The 19,914-nt window shown below is 44.4% G+C and overlaps 1 protein-coding gene across 8 annotated transcripts in view; it reads left to right on the top strand.

Annotated features, from left to right (window-relative positions):
- AGPAT4 (1-acylglycerol-3-phosphate O-acyltransferase 4) overlaps positions 1 to 19,914 on the top strand; it is a 125,844-nt gene that overhangs the window by 17,283 nt on the left and 88,647 nt on the right. For 5 of the 8 annotated variants that reach the window (XM_047857827.1, XM_047857830.1, XM_047857831.1 and 2 more), the window contains exon 2: positions 18,958 to 19,222. The exons of 1 other annotated variant lie outside the window; for it this stretch is intronic. In XM_047857827.1, the coding sequence (XP_047713783.1) occupies positions 19,045 to 19,222 (178 nt within the window). In that variant the 5' untranslated portion in view covers positions 18,958 to 19,044. Of the gene's footprint in view, positions 1 to 11,629; positions 11,650 to 14,430; positions 14,609 to 18,957; positions 19,223 to 19,914 lie in introns of those variants that run through there. 2 more of the 8 variants (XM_047857828.1, XM_047857825.1) reach the window with 2 other exon arrangements.

Below are 19,914 nucleotides of genomic sequence, written 5' to 3'. Positions count from 1 at the left end.
CATCTGGGGAACTTGAGCTCGGTGTTTTCATTCACTGCCTAAAATCTTCTCTGAGGCCAAGGAAACTGATGCTTTGCAGAGATGTCCCAGACTTTCAAATCAAGCCCCTTTGCTAGTCAGGCCTATCTGAAACTGATATTATTGAACGGATGCAGGAGAATTTTATGCATGAGATGCCACAGGAAAGAAACGAAGAAGGAACTATCAGAAGGGCTCTTGGTTCAACTCACGTAGTGGTAATTACATGGGGTTTTATGACAGGGAACCAGGGCTGTGTCCTGTCCGACCTGATGTACCTCTCACTGCCCTCAAAACAGTAAAAATGGTTTCTTGGGTGTGTTTAGCACCGTGTCCCTCTTTCTTTCTTTCTTTCTTTCTTTCTTTCTTTCTTTCCCTCCTTATTTTTGTTTTATGTTTACTTACTTTTATTTTAAATAGACTCCATGTCCAATGTGAGGCTTGAACAGACGACCCTGAAATCAAGAGTAGCCTGCTCTACCGACTAAGCCAGCCAGGTGCCCCAGTGGGTGCCTTTTTCTAACAGTTTTAAGACACTAGCTTTTTTTTTTTTTTTTTTTTTGCATCCAGGTATTGTATTTCCAGAGCTCTCCACTCTGCCAGGATTTGCTTTCTTAGAAACTAGGAAGTTCTGTGAAGAGCGTTATCTGAAACCCAGAAGCTTTCAGTATTGAATCCATTTTTTGTTCTCCCATTTGAGCCAGTATTTACTAATCTTTAAGAATTAAATTACTGTTAGACTAAAGCTTAGATCAAGGATTAAAAGAGTAAGTCTCCCAGCAGTAAACCATTTGCTAAACTATATTTCTGCCCATGGGGAGGACCAGTTGAAATGGTACCTTGAGGTTTTGTAAGAATGTATTTCCCCCACATTTCTTGATATTTAGTTCTTACTCTGTAAGAAGAGTGATGGAGATATAAAGAGCATAACTATGAAAAAAGACAGCCAATGAATTGTACATATATAGAAATCACTTTAATATTTTGTAGAGTTTTAAACAAATTGTCTTTTCATCCCCAGTAGTTTTGTGAGGTAGGTTGATGGGAGTGACCGAAAAGGAAATTGAGGGAGCAAACTAAACAAGTTGTAGAACTTCCCTGAGCCTCCATTACCTTATCTATAAAGTGGGCACATGGATAAATCACAGAACATTATCAATCCCAAGTGATATACAACATACTTAAGTAATCTGAAAAATGCGGTGCAAAAGTTTGAGCTCTTTTTTTTTTAAACTAAAATGCATTGCCTAAAATAAAATAAAATACATTACCCAAGTGGGGTAGTGCATTACCCCAATACCCTTCTACCAGGGGTATTTACCAGCATCAAGAAGAAAATTACTATTTTCCATTATCTCTAACTCAGAACATCCTTCTGGAGTGTTAATTGTCCAACCATTTTTTTTTAAATTTTTTTTCAACGTTTTTTATTTATTTTTGGGACAGAGAGAGACACAGCATGAACGGGGGAGGGGCAGAGAGAGAGGGAGACACAGAATCGGAAACAGGCTCCAGGCTCTGAGCCATCAGCCCAGAGCCCGACTCGGGCTCGAACTCACGGACCGCGAGATCGTGACCTGGCTGAAGTCGGACGCTTAACCGACCGAGCCACCCAGGCGCCCCAAGGGCACATATTTCTTTAAGCCTTTCCTCTTTCGCTCAGATGCAAACTTAGTATAAAACTATTCAGATACCATTTTTTTAAAAATTTTTTTTCAACGTTTATTTATTTTTTTTGGGACAGAGAGAGACAGAGCATGAACGGGGGAGGGGCAGAGAGAGAGGGAGACACAGAATCGGAAACAGGCTCCAGGCTCTGAGCCATCAGCCCAGAGCCCGATGCAGGGCTCGAACTCACGGACCGCGAGATCGTGACCTGGCTGAAGTTGGACGCTTAACTGACTGCGCCACCCAGGCGCCCCTGTCCAACCATTTTTAAAAGCCATTTGTTGACATCTGGGAAAGCTGGAGGGGCGCTGTCCGAATAATGCAGCAATTCCAACTCCAGTGGTCATTAACACGTCGTCTAGAATAGAGAAAAAAAAACTGGAAATACCCTAAGTGTTCATCAATGTGATAATACATTCATATTTGGTGTAGTCACAGAACAGAATACTTTTCTGCACTTAAAACGACGAAACTACATGCATAAAATTTCAAAAAAATAGTGTGAGTGTAGAAAGGAAGTCACAAAAGGATTCAAATATTATTTTCACACCTCTTTACGACTCAAAAATTATGTATCGTTTGTGAATACAGATATATCCAGTAGAAGAATAGACACATAGAAGAAAACACGAATTTCAATCTCAGATTGGGGAAGTGGTTTCAGTATCTATACTATGTTATTTCCTTAAAAAAAAAAAAATCAAATGTGACTAAATATCAATGAGGTAAAACATTTCGGATGCTTTGTATATTTAAAATATTTCAGAAATTGGTGTGCCCGGATCACTCAGTCGATGGCATGACCTACTCTTGATTTCAGCTCAGGTCATGATCCCAGGGTGGTGGGGTCGAGTCCAGCTCTGGGCTGAGTGCAGAGCCTGCTTGGAATTCTCTCTTTCTCTCCCTCCCTCTCTCTCTGTCTCTCTCTCTGTCTCTCTCTCTGTCTCTCTCTCTCTCTCTGTCTCTCTCTCTCTCCCCCCCCCCCCCACCCTTCTCTCCCCTGCTCGAACTCTCTCTTCTCTCTCTCAAAAAAATTTTTTTTTTTCAGAAATTAAAAAACATTTGATGGCTTATCATCCAGACTATTTCCTAAGCATAGAGATACACTTTTCTTGTCTCACAAAAGTTAGCTCCTGTGCCGGGCATGTTTTTGTTGACTTTGCATATTGTAAACGTCTTTTGTCACTAAATATACATTCTCATTGTTTTTTTCCCTGTGCCTCATAAGTGTTACTGTTACAATTTAATTATTTACTCAGAGAAGAATGTTTAGAAGAAACAAAATTGCTGGTGCTTCCTCTTAATATTTTTAAATTATTTTCTACTTATTTATTTGTAATTTGAAATTATTTCTAATCCGCTTAAGATATATTTGGTCTCTGACACTGAAGGAGCTCATAACCTAAAAAGCAGAGGTAAAATTAAAGTCTGTTTTAACTAGGGCACAAAGAACCATGGAGTTTCCTAAGGAATTCCTCAAATTTGGGAAGTCAGTATGGAACTTTAGTTTACTATTACCAAAAATAACAATTAATCAAACAAGTGCCTGGGTTGGAAAGTGCCTGGCACCCCATCCTCGGGCGACCCAAACTCTGTCACTGGCTGTTGCCCATGACTCCCTTCAGTTTTCCCTGTTTCCCAAGATGCCCTGTGGTTTGCCTGTGTCCCAGGATACCCTGCGGTTCTGCGTCCCAGGATGTTCTGTGGGTTCCCTGTGCCCCAGGATGCCTTGCGGTTTACTTGTGTCTCTGGTCTCCCTTTAGTACTGTGTCCTAGGCTGTCAGTCCTTCAGCAGGAAGTGGCCCAGAGGCCTTGCGAGGCTTTACTGTCCCCTCTATTCCTGGATGCATTCCTGATGTGGGTTCTGGAGATGCACCAGTTAAGACCACGACCTAAGTAAGCTCCCTGCTGTGCTAGGGTTTCCATTCCCTAATCTCTAATGGTAGTGTGTCCCTTTACAAATCTAAACAATTTGCCTCTCTGCTTTTGTTTTTTCTTCCTTCCACAGAATCCATCGTATAGGTAGCTAAGTATATCAGAACTGGCAGTGCCCTTACAGGTAGTGAGAATACTTCTTGGGTCTTTGGATGGGCAAAGGAAGGCCCAGGCATTGGCTTCTGCATTCACCTTGGTTCCCTTCACTCCCAGCTGACATTATGTCGGCATGAGTGTAGTTCCAAGGTACAGCTTCCTGATTTCCTATGGATTTTTAACTAGTGATTGGAAAAGACTGGTCTGTGACTCAGTAACAGTTGCTGCCTCTGAGAGAGGAAAATAGCATCTGGTGGCAGGGCCAGGAAGAAAGAACACTCAGGGCTTTGTCCCTACCCCCCAGTGACGTGATGGGGCCAGTCACCTGACTGTCTCGATGGCCAATGTTTCATCTAGAAAATGAGTAGTCGGCGTATTGACCCCTGCAGTCTCTTTTTATTGGTATTTAACAGATGAAATTATAGTATGAATTAATGGAATAGGAAGGGTCTTTCAATAAATGCCTTGGATACAACTGGTTAAATATTTGGAAAGAGATCCACTTAGATCTTCACGGACTATCATAGCCCAAAATAAATGTCAGATATAGATTAACCAGTTAAAAATAAAATTAATTCTGGACCATAGTATTTAAATAAAGATTCTAATAAGCATTAAAAAATAAAAAATAAAATAAATTAATTCTGGAAAAACAGTGACATGTGTTTTGTGCCGTTTGAAAAGTGAGGGTAGAAGGAAAAACTTTCTAAGTTTAAACTTTATGAAAGAAATCACTGTTCTTCACAATAATTTAAAGCCCCAATGAGCTAAAAATAGAAGCAAACTAGAGAAATGGTCATTCTAAATGGAATAGGAAGATGTTATTCTACTTAATAGATGAAAAGCTCTTGAAAATCAATATGCAAGAGATAAATGGGCAATAAATTAAAAGGCAAGTCATGAAGAAAAAGCCATAGTTTAATAAATGTTAACGAATGTCCAGCTTTACTTGTCACTCCAAAAATTAAAACAATGCGACACACTTTTAATGTATGGAGAGTGAGTCTGGTTTTTGTTGTTTTTAGATGAGAATTTTTAGTGTTGACATAAATGTGATAAAATGGGTATTTTTGTATTTTGCTGCTAAGAACATAAGTAACCACAAAACTTTTGGAAAATGATTTGGCAATATTTGCCAGATACCGTAAACTTTTATTCCTTGAACCCAGATATCCTATATGTTCTAAAGACCTAACTCAAGGTTCAGAAGAAATGTTATGCCTGAAATTATTAATCATGGCTTTATTATTAAAAAGGCAAAAAGAAGTCTAAATATACAACGAGGAGGCAGTAAGGTAATAATTATGACATGCCCAGTATAAGTACTAGAAGAGTTGTACTGTGATATTTGGACACATTGAAAATGATCTCACTAAAGCTTAACAAAAGGGCATATAAAACTGATTTAACCTAAGAGTTCAACATATTTAAAAACAAAAAAGGCGTCTGCCTTTTTATGGTACGTTCTACCTAACAAAGAAAAAAAAAAAAAGGAAAAAAGCCTATGCATTCACCAAAGACTGAAAGAAAATAAACCAAAATGTCAGTGACAGTTTTAGGTGCTAAAATTTCTACATTTTAGAACTTGACAAATTTTTATATAATGAATATGAATGACTGTTATAGTGGAGGAGAATTATCTTTAAAAATATCCATGACTATGGCTTAGTGACTTGCATAGAGCATATAGTTTCCTTTACTTTTATCAGATTTGCATTTTAATAGAAGAGTTTTTGTTTAAAAAAACAAAACAAAACAAAACCAGTCCCAGTCCGCTCTGGTCCCCAACCAACATCTGAGCTCCCCTACTGGAGTTCAAGTAGGTAATTTGCTTTCATTTTGAGTTATTTTCATGTCAGTTTGATATATTGCCTCATGCAATTTTAGCATTTGTAAAAGAGAATTCTGTGCTTGTTACACGCAATGTGATGGGTTAGGGAGCAATCATGGGGGGTTATCTGCATGGCTTTTGCAAGGAGAATAAATTATTGGGTCATCTGACCTGTGCTTAATTTAATGGGAAAGAAACCTAGGACTTTATCAGTTCATGCTTTCGCTTTTGCACTTTGCTTTTGACGATTCGGAGTTATTGGTATAAAGATTAAATTATATTAGGTCGTCTGGAGATTCCGATTGAGTCACCATTTATGGAGTATCTACTTATTCTGTAAGAAGTGGAAGGGGTGGGGGCGCCTGGGTGGCTCAGTCAGTTAAGCGGCCGACTTCGGCTCAGGTCATGATCTCGCGGTCCGTGAGTTCGAGCCCCGCGTTGGGCTCTGTGCTGACAGCTCAGAGCCTGGAGCCTGTTTCGGATTCTGTGTCTCCCTCTCTCTGACCCTCCCCCGTTCATGCTCTGTCTCTCTCTGTCTCAAAAATAAATAAATGTTAAAAAAAAAAATTTTTAAAAAAAGTGGAAGGGGTGGAGGTTCCTCCTGAGCCTGGAAATATTACTCAGTAAGTGCTTTAGTTTATTGTGCACAGTGCTGACCCACATAAGACACAGAGAGGGGTTCTGTAACAATCCCCTGTGCTTACCTTCAGAAGTCTAATGCAGTGGTATAAAGTTATAACAATACATACGAATCAATGAATTTCTAACTGAATGGATGAATGGGTAGCTTTGTGGACAGCCTAATGCACGAATGGAGTTATCAATGGATTAATGAATGTTTGCACGGGTCCAAGAATATCTGTCCTGGATTCTACTGAACAGAAGTTGAAAAGAACATACCTGCTTTCACGAAGCATCCTCTGTTCCTGAGCTTTGTGACAAAAGGAGAAACAGAAAGGGAGAGAGAGGAGGCCCTACTTCATGTTTTATCACTGCTGTTATTAATGAGACTTTTCGAGGAATAGCCAGTCTGTAATGACCCCAAAAGCACTGTTCCTGTCTGAGTACTTCACTATTCTGTGGTCATATTTCAGACCTATCTAGAAACAAGGATACTGTAAGTCAACTTATTTTGGGCCCTCACAGCCAGCATTTCTGTCTTCAATAAATGATTCATGTCAGGAAAGCATTTAAGTGCTTTTGTTTTCTAATAAGTCCCTCTTCGGGTCCATTATGCATGAATCCAGTCGGGGAAATTGCCTGGGTTCATTGACATCACTTTATGAAAATCAAAGAAATGAAAGATTTAAAATCCAGCCTTATTGATCTCCCACCTTCCACACACTTCTTACCAGAAAAGAAGAGTTGGCCACAACAGGGCCCCCAAGAACTCAAGGGTCAAGGGTGCTTAACCAACAGTGAGGAACCCGCCAGAGAAAAGAGCCCATTTACTGGTGTCTGAGACACAGAAGAAAAAGGCCACTTGCTTATTTTGCCCGGAGTTATCGCCTCTGAGCAGACCCTCACAGAACCTACCCACCTTGAAATAAGCCCCATGGATCCTGACAGAACGAGTGGAGGGCTTCTTCCAAGCTCAACTCCCTGGTAGGGACCCCAGGGCATTAATGCTATGGCAGTTCCTATGAATCAGAAGCACTGTGGTTGACAGCATGTAGACTAGTGTCCCCATTTCCCATTTTCTGAGCCACAAAATTGGGTTTGACAGAGCCTTTGCTCATCCCTTACCTCACTGAACTCTCCCACCACCCTTCTACGTGGCCAGTGAATCTGTCATATTCAATTGACAGAAGACCAAGCTGAAATTCCTGGAGGCCAATGGCCAGGTTGATGCAGACACACAGACGGTCAAGAGTCAAACCCAGACCCGAGTCAATACTGGTGCTTCCCTTTCTGTACTTATGTTGTGGACCACTGGTAGAGTCATGATTTCTACCTTCCCAAAGAGAATTCTAGTCCGGTTGATACATGCCAGTGCAAAGTAAGTTCCCAGTGCATCGCCCCCGGCACCCCCTGTATTTGCACCAAGTTAGCTATTGTGTACAGGAGCATCCCATGTCCACGTGGTTTTGTTACATAGCCCTCAAGCTTTGGTTCCCTATCACTTCACATCTTCTTGGTTTTCTCACTTCATATCTAATGCTCAGAACTTCCCCAGGACTGGCAGTTTGGGCATTTGTCTGAGGCTGGTGACCTCTGTTGGTTACAGGCCCTGTTTACCTGGCTACAGACAATGTTTTGTCCTGTGCGTAATGGCGAAGAGTCATGACTCCTAATGAGCTGTTGACCCAGACAGACTAGGTGGGCTAGGCCAGAATACGTGAAGAGATTTGTGCGATCTTATCAACTTTACTGGAAAAACAATGCCAGAGAATGTGCTTGGCTATCTCTGGTGATTCAGTACTAGTGTCCTCACAGTTTCCTGGCCTGGCCATTCCCAGACCATGGGTCGTCTGGCCAAACTGAAGCCTGCTTTAAGGTTAGAGCTTCTAAATACTGAAAAGATTAGAGTTGTACCACTCTCTCAATGGATACTGAGAGTGGAAATATTAAATTATAAAATAAATTTAATGAAATTTCTGATAAAATTTTACATTTTGCCCTAAGTCTTAATTTAATTTAATTTTAAGTAGGCTTCATGCCCAGTGCAAAGCCCAACACAGGGCTCGAACTCACAACCCTTGAGATCAAGACCTGAGCTGAGATCAAGAGTCAAATGCTTAACTGACTGAGCCGCCCAGGTGCCCCGCCACAAGTCTTAATTTTAAAGGCTTTTAATTGTTATTATTATTATTATTATTATTATTATTATCATTATTATTTTACCTATTTTGAAACATTAAAGGTCAGATTTTATGAAAAAAATTTAGGCGCCATGATTTGCTGATGACCTAAGCACCTGTCTGTCCACACCAGTAAGTTGTCCCCAACCTCACCCTGTTCAGAAGTCAGCCCCCTGCAAATTGCTTCCTGGTGGATACAAACTCATCTATTATCTGCTCCCTCTTATATATATATGTATATCTATCTTGTGTGTGTGTGTGTGTGTGTATATATATATATATATCTCTTGTATATATATGTGTGTGTGTGTGTGTGTGTGTGTCCTTAGCTTCTTATTGCAAGGCTCAAGGGAAATGCTGTGACATTCCAAGGGCACCAAGATGACTGTGGTCTTAATCTTGTCAATATTAGTTTTTGTTTCTCTTCCACGGTGTAAAAGCAAGTCGCGTATCGCACGTCCAACTTACTCCTTCCATGCAGTTTATATAGATAACTCACTGGTATCGTCCATCGTTTTGAAGAGAGCTTCAGAACCAATGGTTTTGAACTATCTTACTTGAGGAGAGGAATGAGGACCGAATCATTTAACTAAAACTTGTGAGTGGACTTTGGGGGTCTTACAAGTCACCTCACCTCGTCCTGGAGTGTGTGGGGGTCAGAAAAAACAAATGTGCACACGAGGAATCTTACTAAAACAAACAGGAGAAATGGATTAGGGGAACTGCAGAGTGGAAAGGCTAGTAAGAAAAGATGGTGGATGGTTTGGGGTCGTGGGTAAAGCAGCTGAGGGAGGAGGAGACACGCCCGGGCCGCCGGTACCAAGGAGCTGCTTCATGTGGGCCTGAGCTTGGCGCTTTCTTTCTACGCATTGGTGCAGGTCAGCGTCCCACAGATTCCTGGAAGGAGAGGATTATTACCTCCATTACACAGACGAGGATACTGAGGCTGAGATGACGAGGCCAAGGTCATGCAGCTAGGAAGTAGGGAGTTAAACCCAGCGTCTTTCTGTGGAGCTTCTCCATGGCTGGTTTGGCCACCCGGCTTTGTCACGGCCCGTGTGGGAAGGGGAGAAGGAGGCACTGGAAGACCGCAGTCCTGACCACGTTGCCTTGGTGACAGTGGGACTAGAGTAGGAGGTGGTTTATACGCTGAATAAAGCTCTTTTCTCGTTTTTGGTGCCAGCTGGTGCTGCATCGAACTCGCGCCTGCTTCAGTAGGCCCAGGGCTGGTCCCGGGCCGTTTTCCCCACTTGGAGAGACCTGAGGGGCTAACTGCTCCCTCCTATTTCCACCATCACAGGTAGATTACTGGACCGATGACCACCGATCTGGCACAACAAGAGTGGTGATGAAGAACCAACAATTTGCGTTCAACATCCATCTTGCTTTCGTTCTGTATTTGAAAAGGCTTCATTATTAATTGGAATATTCTTATTTAAAGCAGAAATGTCCATGTTTCCTGAATGGGAAGATTAGTGTTCCCCCCATTTCATTTCAGTTTTTGGTTTCATGATACTGGATCTTGGGGAAACTTCCAGAGGTGGAACATAATTTCACAATGCATTTTCCACAGAGTACCTAGTAAAATAGTTCACACATTCTTGGTTGCTGGAAATGCAACCTACCAGCTAGCTCCTCGGACTGCCCAAATGCTGTGAAGTCAGGGCCCCCCGTACCCTGTGACCGTGAGAGAGCTGGATTGGGGTGTAGAAATGGCAGGCATTGTTCTGGAAGTGAGGGTGTTCCTGAGGGCTGGGCAGGACCGACTGGTGGGGCAGTAGCTCAAAACTCATGATCTCCCCAGTGTCGGAAATGGGACCATGAATTGAAATATGGAATGGTGCTATGAAGGCCCAAGTTCACGTGCAGTCCAGCTACCTCAGCTGTGTCAAAGCAGCACAATATCGCTCAGGGCACGAGTTTGGATTTTAGACATTTATTCACTCTTTGACCTTTGCATAGTCTAACTGCTTAGGCTAGCTAAATCCCCGTTTCCTCATCTATAAAATGGGGATAATAATACCTTCCATGGTGGGCTTTTGTGACGGCGACTGAGATAATGTGTGTGAAACATTCAGTGTGCTGATCCTCACTGCGCTGGTTACTACTCAGAAAATCTCATGTTTAACTCTGGACATTTTAGTCTTATAGTCATTACTGCTACAAAAGGCCTTAGAGAATATCTAATTAAATTTCCTTCTATCTTTGTTCTTTTCTCATAAAAAGGTACCTAGGGTATCCATTGGTGTTTATCTCGGAGTCTTGGTTTCCTTGGATTGGACAGAAAAGCTCTTCAGAATGTGTTTTGCTCTTATAAGCTACTCGGAGTCAACTATTAAATATAAACTCAGAAGCCTCAATTTTCTATAGACCTAAGTTTCTATCATCCTAAAATTAGACTTTGGAGAAAGGCTCAGTGTTATTTATTAGAGGACGTAATGAAAACCTTGAGTATGATTTATGACTCCTTCGGAGCTTGGTTTGTTTTAATGGACATCATGTACGGTACAGGGATATTGGACAGAGGACTGGTCCATAAAATTTTAACATAAGCTAATTTTAATAGGCTTCTCTGCAAAACCATTCGATGGGGATCATTTTTTTTAATTGAGGAGTATTTTAGTTACAGATGGTCCCAGAGACAGTTAAATTCAGTCTAGAACACTTTCTCTCCTGTTTTGTTTTGGGCCTTGGGCCAGTCTAACGCGCAGGAATCCAAAAACTAAATTTATCCTTGTTTGTCAGGACTAAGCCCTAAGTGGATGCCTCAGGCTTCCACAAGGTAGTCGCTGCCCTTTTGGAGATTTCTGCTAAATTCATTCACCCTCACGGGGCACGCAGAATCTGAATGTTCCAAGAGCAGAACATACCTCACTCGTTTCCCTCTGGGACTACATCCGTGTCCCTTTCCTCCAGGGCCACCACCACTGGCCCTGGGCATTCTGTGCTCTACCGACCGAAAATACTGGTCCAGAGACAAAATTCACCAGCTAGCTGCACGTTAGTCCATGTTACTCTCCACCAACCCTTAAGTTTTCTTCTTCTTTCCATCCAGTTGACCATGCCCCTTTGAGAGCCCTCTCTGTACCTGGGAGCTGAGGAAGAGAGAAGGATCTCCTTAATCACTATTGAGGAGACCCCACTGAAATGACCGGAAAACCTGATTTGTGAGGACATACATTTCCTGTATTAGAATCAGAGACTGTTCTGTCTGTCAAAGATCTTGGAGCTCACCTACTCACTGTCTTCCTAAGGAAGAAAATGCTAAAGCAGTAGTGAGGCCATCCCAACAGACTCCAGGTTGGCTGACGTGTCTAAGTGTGGGATGTGTGTATGTGTGTGTGTGTTTGTGTGTGTATATAACAAATAACTGTTAGTGTTTTTGTAAGGTGTTCTTGGCTTCCAGTACTTTTTTCTATACTTGATTTTAATGTGATTATTATTTATATATATGTATGTATATATACATAGATATGATTCGGGGTCCTTTAGCTCTTAATATATTGAAAATGTAGCCATCTCACTATAAACCTATTACAGCGATACTTGAATTGTGTGGGTTTGCCATAATTCACTTAATTGTTTCCACATGTGGAAATGTAAGCAGTTTCTAATTTTAGGTGCTTATAAATAATGCTTGCTGAATATCTTCATGCAGAGAGAATAGTCTAAAAGTTAATTTTGTCCTTAAGAGTGTTTCCCAGAAGTTGGTTACGAGATTGAGCGGTAGGAAGACGTTTCAGGTCTTTGTACGCGTGTCAAGTTGCTTTTCTAAAAAGACTGAGCGGTTATTCTCACAAGGAGGGTGAGAGTCCCACTTCCCTTCAAGTCTTTCAGAATGTATTATTATTTTAGTTTGGAATGTAAAAAAAAAAAAAATAGGTTCTGTTTGTTTAGTATTTCCATTTCTCGCATCTCCTTTCTGCTTTGTGACCTGTTCTGGTGCTTGGAGTTAAAAGAGCCTAAAATGAGGGGTTGTTTGGATTTCAGTGATGATACTACATTGGTCACGGGTATTATTTTAGCAATTCCGCTTGGACTGATTTCTTTGGAGGAACGTTTTGCTTCTTCTAAAACCCTGCCCTGGCTCGGCGCTGTAATAAGTGTGACAAACAAGCCAAACCCCGAGAAACAAGCTACTGAAGGACTTAAACCCGTTTCAGACTCCTTCTCTCTTCCTGCCCGAGCCTGAAGGTCGTGCTTATTTAATGGTTTCAGAGTAGTGAGGAAGGCAGAGGACTTAAGTCTTAGCGAAGGCTCTTCTATCTGTCGCCTTATTCGAATGCTTTCCGTTGAAGCTCTCTGTGCGCACTTAGAGGAGGATGCAGTTTGAATTCTCTCCTGGGGACATTCCGAGCTTTCTTTATTTGCTTATGTTTCCACTGCCTGAGGCTGGGCAACGTGGGGCGCCATCTGCTTGACTGAGCTGAACTGGCTCAGGAGCCCCGCGGGGCCCCGCTCGGCTGCTGGGGTGCGCAGGGCTGCTGGGGTGCGCGCGGCTGCTGGGGTGCGCCCGGCTGCTGGGGTGCACGCGGCTGCTGGGATGTGCTGGGCTGGGGTGCGCAGGGCTGCTGGGGTGCACGCGGCTGCTGGGGTGCATGCGGCTGCTGGGGTGTGCTGAGCTGGGGTGCGCGGGGCTGCTGGGGTGCACGCGGCTGCTGGGGTGCATGCGGCTGCTGGGGTGTGCTGGGCTGGGGTGTGCGGGGCTGCTGGGGTGCACGCGGCTGCTGGGGTGCACGTGGCTGCTGGGTGTGCAGGGCTGCTGGGGTGCGCCTGGCTGCTGGGGGGGGGTTGTTGTGCAGGGCTGCTGGGGTGCGCGTGGCTTCTAGGGTGCCCTTGGCTGCTGGGGCGCGCAGCCGCTCCTCTCCTCGGTGTCTGCTCACTTCCTTGCTGGGAATGCTGCGTGGGAAACGCAGCGTCCCTGAAAGCACGGCCCGGCTCGGACTGCCTTCCTTCTGGGGTCCGCTTCTCCAACTCCACACTTGGGAAGATTATTCCTCAGTGAAGAAGGTGAAGAGCCGCGAGCTCTCGTGAACGCATCGTTTCCCGTCTCTGAGTCACCGACGGAAAAGTAGAGGTTACAATGAAAACAAACGGGGGAGGAAATGTTTTCACACGCTTGGAGGTAAATTCAGGAAAATGTCAGGCTCTAGATATGTAGTGAGAAGGGAAACTAAGTCGATCTCTATCTCTCTGCTTTCCCAGAAATGCTAAAATCACATTTCTTAGCTGCGCCCCTTTGCCTCTTTATTTTCTTGCCACGAGAAGAAAATCTCCCACTATTCGGGCGCCGCCTGTGTGGCAAGCATTCCAGAAAGTGTTTCAAATGCGTTATTATCTGAGCCCCACGACCGCCTGGCGTTGAAGGTATTGCTCTGATTTCACAGACACGGAAGGAACTTTCATAGCTGCCGATGGGCTGAGCCTGGATTTCTAGCCAGAGCTGCCGGACTCGCAATGTCCCCTACACCTTCCCTGTTCCCAACTTCCTCCCAGGCACCTGTGCTGGGATGCAGGGTGGCATCCAGCCTCCACACGGTCAGAGCCTGGATTCTCACCTTGGTGCCCTCCTGACAAGGGGTGTGTCCTTCTCATCAGGTCTGTAGGCAGCACACTTGTTCTGCCTCAACGACCTGGGCTGTCTCCCCTTCTGCATCACACGGGCTCTGTCATCTGACCACAAGGAACCGCAATGCAGGCTGGGATCGGGTCCCTTCTTCTGTCCAGGGGAGGAAGAGCTCATCTCATTCTAAGAAAAGAGTAATAAAACAGGAGAAAAGAAACCGCCAGAATTCTTCCACCCAAAATTAGCCACTATTAATAGACAGCCATGAATATAGAAATAGACAGAGATGTGAATGATATAAATATACACATTATTATTTTACAAATCTGAATCATGCTGCTTTGTGACCGTTTTTCACTCAGTGTCTTCTCATATTCTTCAAAGGCCTATACCAGCTCGTTTAATGCCTCTGTTACACAATTGGTTCATGGTCGCTCAGCGTCCCCATGTGTGTGACCCCAGGTCTCTCCCTTCCTTGGACGAACAGCTTCTTTTCTTCACAGTGGCACTCCAGGAGATTTCTTCCATTGAATAAGAGGCCTCCTCCAACATTAATGGCAGCTTCTTCAAACAGCTGTGAGCCGATTTAACATAGACTCATGGGCAACAATGTGCCCTCAAGGACTGCCAGAGACTTTTTCAAACGAGGAGTTAAGTTCAAACTCTGCTAAACATCAGTAGCTGGAAATGAAGGTAATTTGGAGTAAACTATCCTCCTTGAACCTTGATTCCTGGTGACAGGAGCTTCCTGTCTGTGTTTAAAATGCTGGTTCAGGAATTTTCAGGTGATGGGTCAGACTCTACCTTCTGAAAAATCCAAATAATGTATACAGGTTGGGTTTTCTGGCATTTTTCCCTGTTCTCTACGATTTCTCTTTAAAATGTCTTCATGTTTCAGGGGCACCTGGGCGGCTCAGGCAGTTAAGTGGACGACTCTAGATTTCGGCTCAGGTCATGATCTCACAGTTCTTGATATTGAGCCCCAGGTTGGGCTCTGTGCTTAGTGTGGAGTCTGCTTGGGATTCTCTGTCTCCCACTCTCTCCTTCTCTCTCCCTCTCTCTCTCCCTCCCTCTCTGCCCCTCCCCCGCTCGCACTCACCCTCTCTCTGTCTCTCAAAATAAATAAATAAAACTTAAAAAAAAATGTTTTCTTGTTCCGGCAATTCCTCCTACATGTTACCTGCGTTCCCTGGGTTGTGACTGGTCTGGGCTTCAGTATCTGGCAAGACCCCTGCTCCTGTTCTCAGCACAGCCAGCTTGTGTGCCAAGCCCCAGTCATGTCATCTCTCCCCTCTGTCCCCTCCTCAAAGATCACCTGGGCTGGATTTACCATCGTGAACACGAGGGAAGGGGCTGTACCTCACAAGCCTGGAGTCAGCTCTCGGGGCCTGTGGGCGAGTGCCAGGGAGGGGCCCACGGGCCGGGTTAAAGGCCACTTGGGAGCCCCTGATGTGCCGTCCACACTCTGCCCTGTGCAAGAATCCCAACCAGACCATGGCAGCATCTCGTTTGGGCTTTCAGGCACATAGGTTCTTCATCATTGCCCTTGATGATAAGAAATATCTTTGCTCACAGCAATATGACAGAGAAACAGCTTCATGGTTATTTGTTGATTTACAAACTCCATAAATTACTTGTTCTGACAGTCTGTGAAATAAAATTCTTTGTCATTTCCTTGCTTCGTATAAGCTGCTGAAGTGAATTTGCTGGAAAGTTTCTTCCCCTAACATTCTAGGTAGTCACGCATCTGAAAGGGAAGTAGGCAAAGTAATTTTAACTGCTTTCACCACTGGTCAGATATTTCTATCATCTCTCCTCAGTAGGGCACCGAATTGGCTGATGACCACATTCAAAAAAAGCTGTTCCTTATTCAGTATGGGTAGGGTGGCCCCCCAAACTTCCATCTGGAATAAACTTAAGACACACAACACATATTTACCCAACAGATACCTCCTTAAATGATTTAGCCTTGTGTCTCTTTATTACTAATCAGCTCTGAGACTAAGTCAGTCAAATTGTTTAACAAACTCATGGCACCTGCCAGCCTTGTTCTTCTTCAGGCAGTTCCTTGGCTAGTCTTTTATTTTGCTCTTGCCTATAAATTTGAGAATTGGTTTAGGTTAAGGAAGGAAGGAAGGAAGGAAGGAAGGAAGAAAGAAAGAAAGAAAGAAAGAAAGAAAGAAAGAAAGAAAGAAAGAAAGAAGAAAGAAAGAAAGAAAGAAAGAAAGAAAGAAAGAAAGAAAAACAATAGTCTCCTTGGAATTTTGATCCCTCTTTACAGATAGAGAAACTGAGATCCAGAAGGGTTACTTTACCTGAAGGCACACGACCAGTAAGAGGTACAGCAGAGGTTCAAACCCAGACAGTTGGACCCAAGCCCGCGCTCGGCCACCACACTAGTCTAGAAAGAGAATTTGAGGAAGTGTGTGCAAAACCAAAGCAACCGAGGCCCGCCTGCCTGTGATTCCCCCTTAAACATCACCAGTATTACATAGACTCCTGCTTCGTGCGGTACTAGCAAAGGTTTCACTTGAGGGCATGGTGGTCCCTGGTCTTTTACAAGGGAAAAAAATCTTCCGTGTTCTTTGTAGTGTCCTACTATTGACTGGAAGTCGAGGAAGGCAGCATTTCATTCCTGCGTTTCCAAAGTCCACTATCTTCCTTTTCTTAGTGTTAAGTCAGCATAGCAAAGGATTTGCAAAATGCTTCACACGTACTAGATCGTAGAGACCTAGGGAAGAATCCTACTTCTTTTGGCCAGATTGTCTGGAAGCTTTTAGTGGCTCATCTAGGGACAGTGAATAAAGCGCATGAATATTCAACATCGTCCTGTAACTGCTGCCACACTGTAAACCAACGTACATCACTCCTCTTTATGTGGCTCCTAAAAGTCAAGTGCATTGAAAGGGGGCTGCCAGCTTAATGCCTACTCATTAGAGAGAGACTGAGTGTGTTGGAACCAAGTGTGTCTTAAGGAGTTTGACAACCTGGAGATGTTTGTGGGAAAAGCCACCTGGGAAAGGTCAGAGACGTGATGCATCAATCAGTCCCCGCAGACCCTTGGCTTTGTGCCAGAGAGCAGGGCTTCTGGGGGGGTCGGGTGTCTCAGCTGACTCCAGAGAAATCAGGCCCAACGTTACTTTCCACTTCCCCCTACCAGAAACATATGGAAACCAGGTGGGAGTACCGTGTACCTTCCAGATCATCTAAGCAAGTGTAAATGTTCTAGAGGAACACACCTTATGTCTGTCCTGCTGCCCACGGCCATCTTCAAAACCAGTCTGGGTGACCAGAAGCAAGTCCCATTCCCCACTCTGAATATAGCTTGTGATTTTGAACTCCACTGAAGGCTGTGCTCGTTTTTGCCTTTGGGGTCATCTCTGAGCTGCTCCGCAGAGCCAAAGAGAGCTCCCCAGCCCCCCCCCCCCCCCCCCCCCCCCCCCGGCAACAAAGCAGCCCAGGCAGGTGCACAAGAAAGAACTTGGAGATAAGACAGAGACCTATGATTAGTTATGGGCTGTGACAACCTTAGGCAAATCACCCAACCTGTGAGTCATCTCAGTTTCTTATTCTGAAGAATGGGATGATAATAATACTCTTCTCATTAGATTCATGGGAAGCTTAAAATGATATAATAGATGTGAAACTATTATGTAGATTTTTTGGTGTTATTAACAAAGACTGATCTCTCCACTATTACTGTTGGAGGGTTTATGCTAAGTTTGGGCTGCTTCTAGAGAAGTTTGCAGTGAGATCCTGCTTCCAGGAGAACCAGGCTGCTGTGCGTGACTGCCTCAGCTTTCTTCCTTTTGCCATCAGAGTATTTGAAACTCCTGCCTTCACGCTTGCCCTCAAAGGCTTTTTTTGCCACACTGTAAAGTCATATCATTATTCCATTTTGGGGTCGGAGACTGATTACCAGGCCGTGAGTCTGGCTGCTATTTGAGTTTCTTTCTGATTTTAGAACTGTGTGTGTGTGTGTGTGTGTGTGTGTGTGTGTGTGTGAGGGGTGTGGTGGGGGTGGTTCTCTTGCCTTCATACTTGGTCATTTGTGTTTACTGATCTTTCAAAGCCCATTCCTTGTCTACCTTCATTAAATCATTCCACATTTTTTTTTTTTTAAATTAAGCTCCCCGAGGGGCGCCTGGGTGGCTCAGCCAGTTAAGTGTCTGACTTCAGCTCAGGTCATGATCTTGTGGTTCATGAGTTCAAGCCCCATGTTGGGCTCTGTGCTGGCAGTGCGGAGCCTGCTTGGGATTCTCTCTCTCTCCCTCTCTCTCTGCCCCGCCCCTGCTTGTGCACTGCATCTCTCTCAATATAAGTAAATAAACTTTTTAAAAAAAATTAAGCTCCAGCTATGTGCCGATGACTGTTCCAGTCACTGGAGAGAAAATGATGATCTTCAGGAGAACTGTGTACTTGGGAGCAGTGACGGTGCAGTGGGGGAAGGGGGAAGAGCAGAGGGTGTCCTCCAGGGACACACTGGGACAGGAGCTTCGGCAGGCAGAGGCCACCCCAGGGGTATCCCTAAACGTCACACGGGCCAGCTTGCCAGAAGGGACGTTGGAGCAGGCAGGATCTGGAGGAAGAGAAGTGGACGGGGGAGGGTGTTCAGGCAGAGGTGGCAGCAGGAGGGGACACCCGGAAACACAGCCTCTGCTGTGATCACCAAAGACAGGAGCTCGCACAGCAGCCGAGCCGCAGGACTCGAGCCAGCTCTGCCACCTGTGAACCTGGCAGCCGTAGAAGCCGTGGAACCGCGGCCGGGCTGCTTACCCTCCCAGGACCTCGGTCCCCTCCTCTGTGCTAACAGTCCCAGCCTCACGGGGTGTTGGGGCAATGAAAGGAACTATTACTTTTAAAGGGCTGAAACCCGGCCTGACATAAGTAAGCACCACGTGACTGCCGAATAAAAAGAAACCAACTCGTGTACAAAGTGTTTCATTGTAAGAGTCTATTTTAAGAGGGTTTTCTTCCCCCCCCCCCCACTCTAAAAGCACGTCTTATATTTTTGTAACGTGTAACACTGGTTTGTGTTCTAGACACTTTCCTGGGTGGCGGACCTTGGTTCCCTCTGGAAATATTCTCCTGCGAGTATTTATTTGTCTGAATCAACGCAACCCCGCGCCATGGACCTCCTTGGGTTGCTGAAGTCTCAGTTCCTGTGCCACCTCGTGTTCTGTTACGTATTTATCGCCTCGGGGCTAATAATCAACACCGTTCAGCTCTTCACCCTCCTTCTCTGGCCAATTAACAAGCAGCTCTTCAGGAGGATCAACTGCAGACTGTCCTACTGCGTCTCCAGCCGTAAGAGTCTCGTTTATTCTGTTTGTATCCTCACCGCTGCGGGGTGTCGGAGACAGGGCTGGGAGCGGCTCCCCGGGCTTGCCCGGCGGCCCAAGCTGCTTTTGGTTCTTTTGTGTCCGTTCCTTTGTTTTAGGTTGGGAATGTCTGCCTTGTCCTCACTCCTCAAAAGCTAATTTTTGACCGAGTGATGCCAATAGCCCACGGTGCAGCTCAACAGGCGCAGAACGGTCGCCTCTGGAAAGTAAATCTGCATTCTGTCTGTGTTTTCATTTTCCTCCTCAGCGGCAACCAGTGTTAACGATTTCTTAGTTGCCCTATGGAAATGGCATTATTTTGTGTACTGAGATCTTTACGGATTTATGGCTCTGATGTGTGTATGCAGGTGGGTCTGTGTGCATATGTTTGGATACATAATGTTTTTAACAGCGAAATGGCAATGTAACGTATTGTTCTTTTGCCCTGCATCTTTAACTTTTTATTTTGAGATAATTGTAGACGTACCTGGGGTTGTGAGAAATGACACAGAGAGCTCCCCTATACCCTCCAGGCAGTTTTCCCTAGTGAGAAATAACTTCTTGCATAACTACAGTATAACATCCCAACAAGAAAACCAACAGTGACACAATCCACCAGCCTTATTTAGATTTCTCCGGTTTTATGGACACTGATTTGTGTGTTTGTGTGTCTGTGTT

This window comes from Prionailurus viverrinus, chromosome B2 (genome assembly GCF_022837055.1).
Source record: "Prionailurus viverrinus isolate Anna chromosome B2, UM_Priviv_1.0, whole genome shotgun sequence".
NCBI lineage: Eukaryota > Metazoa > Chordata > Mammalia > Carnivora > Felidae > Prionailurus > Prionailurus viverrinus.
Note: the sequence above shows the minus strand (reverse complement) of the source record. Positions and strands in the feature narration are given on the sequence as shown.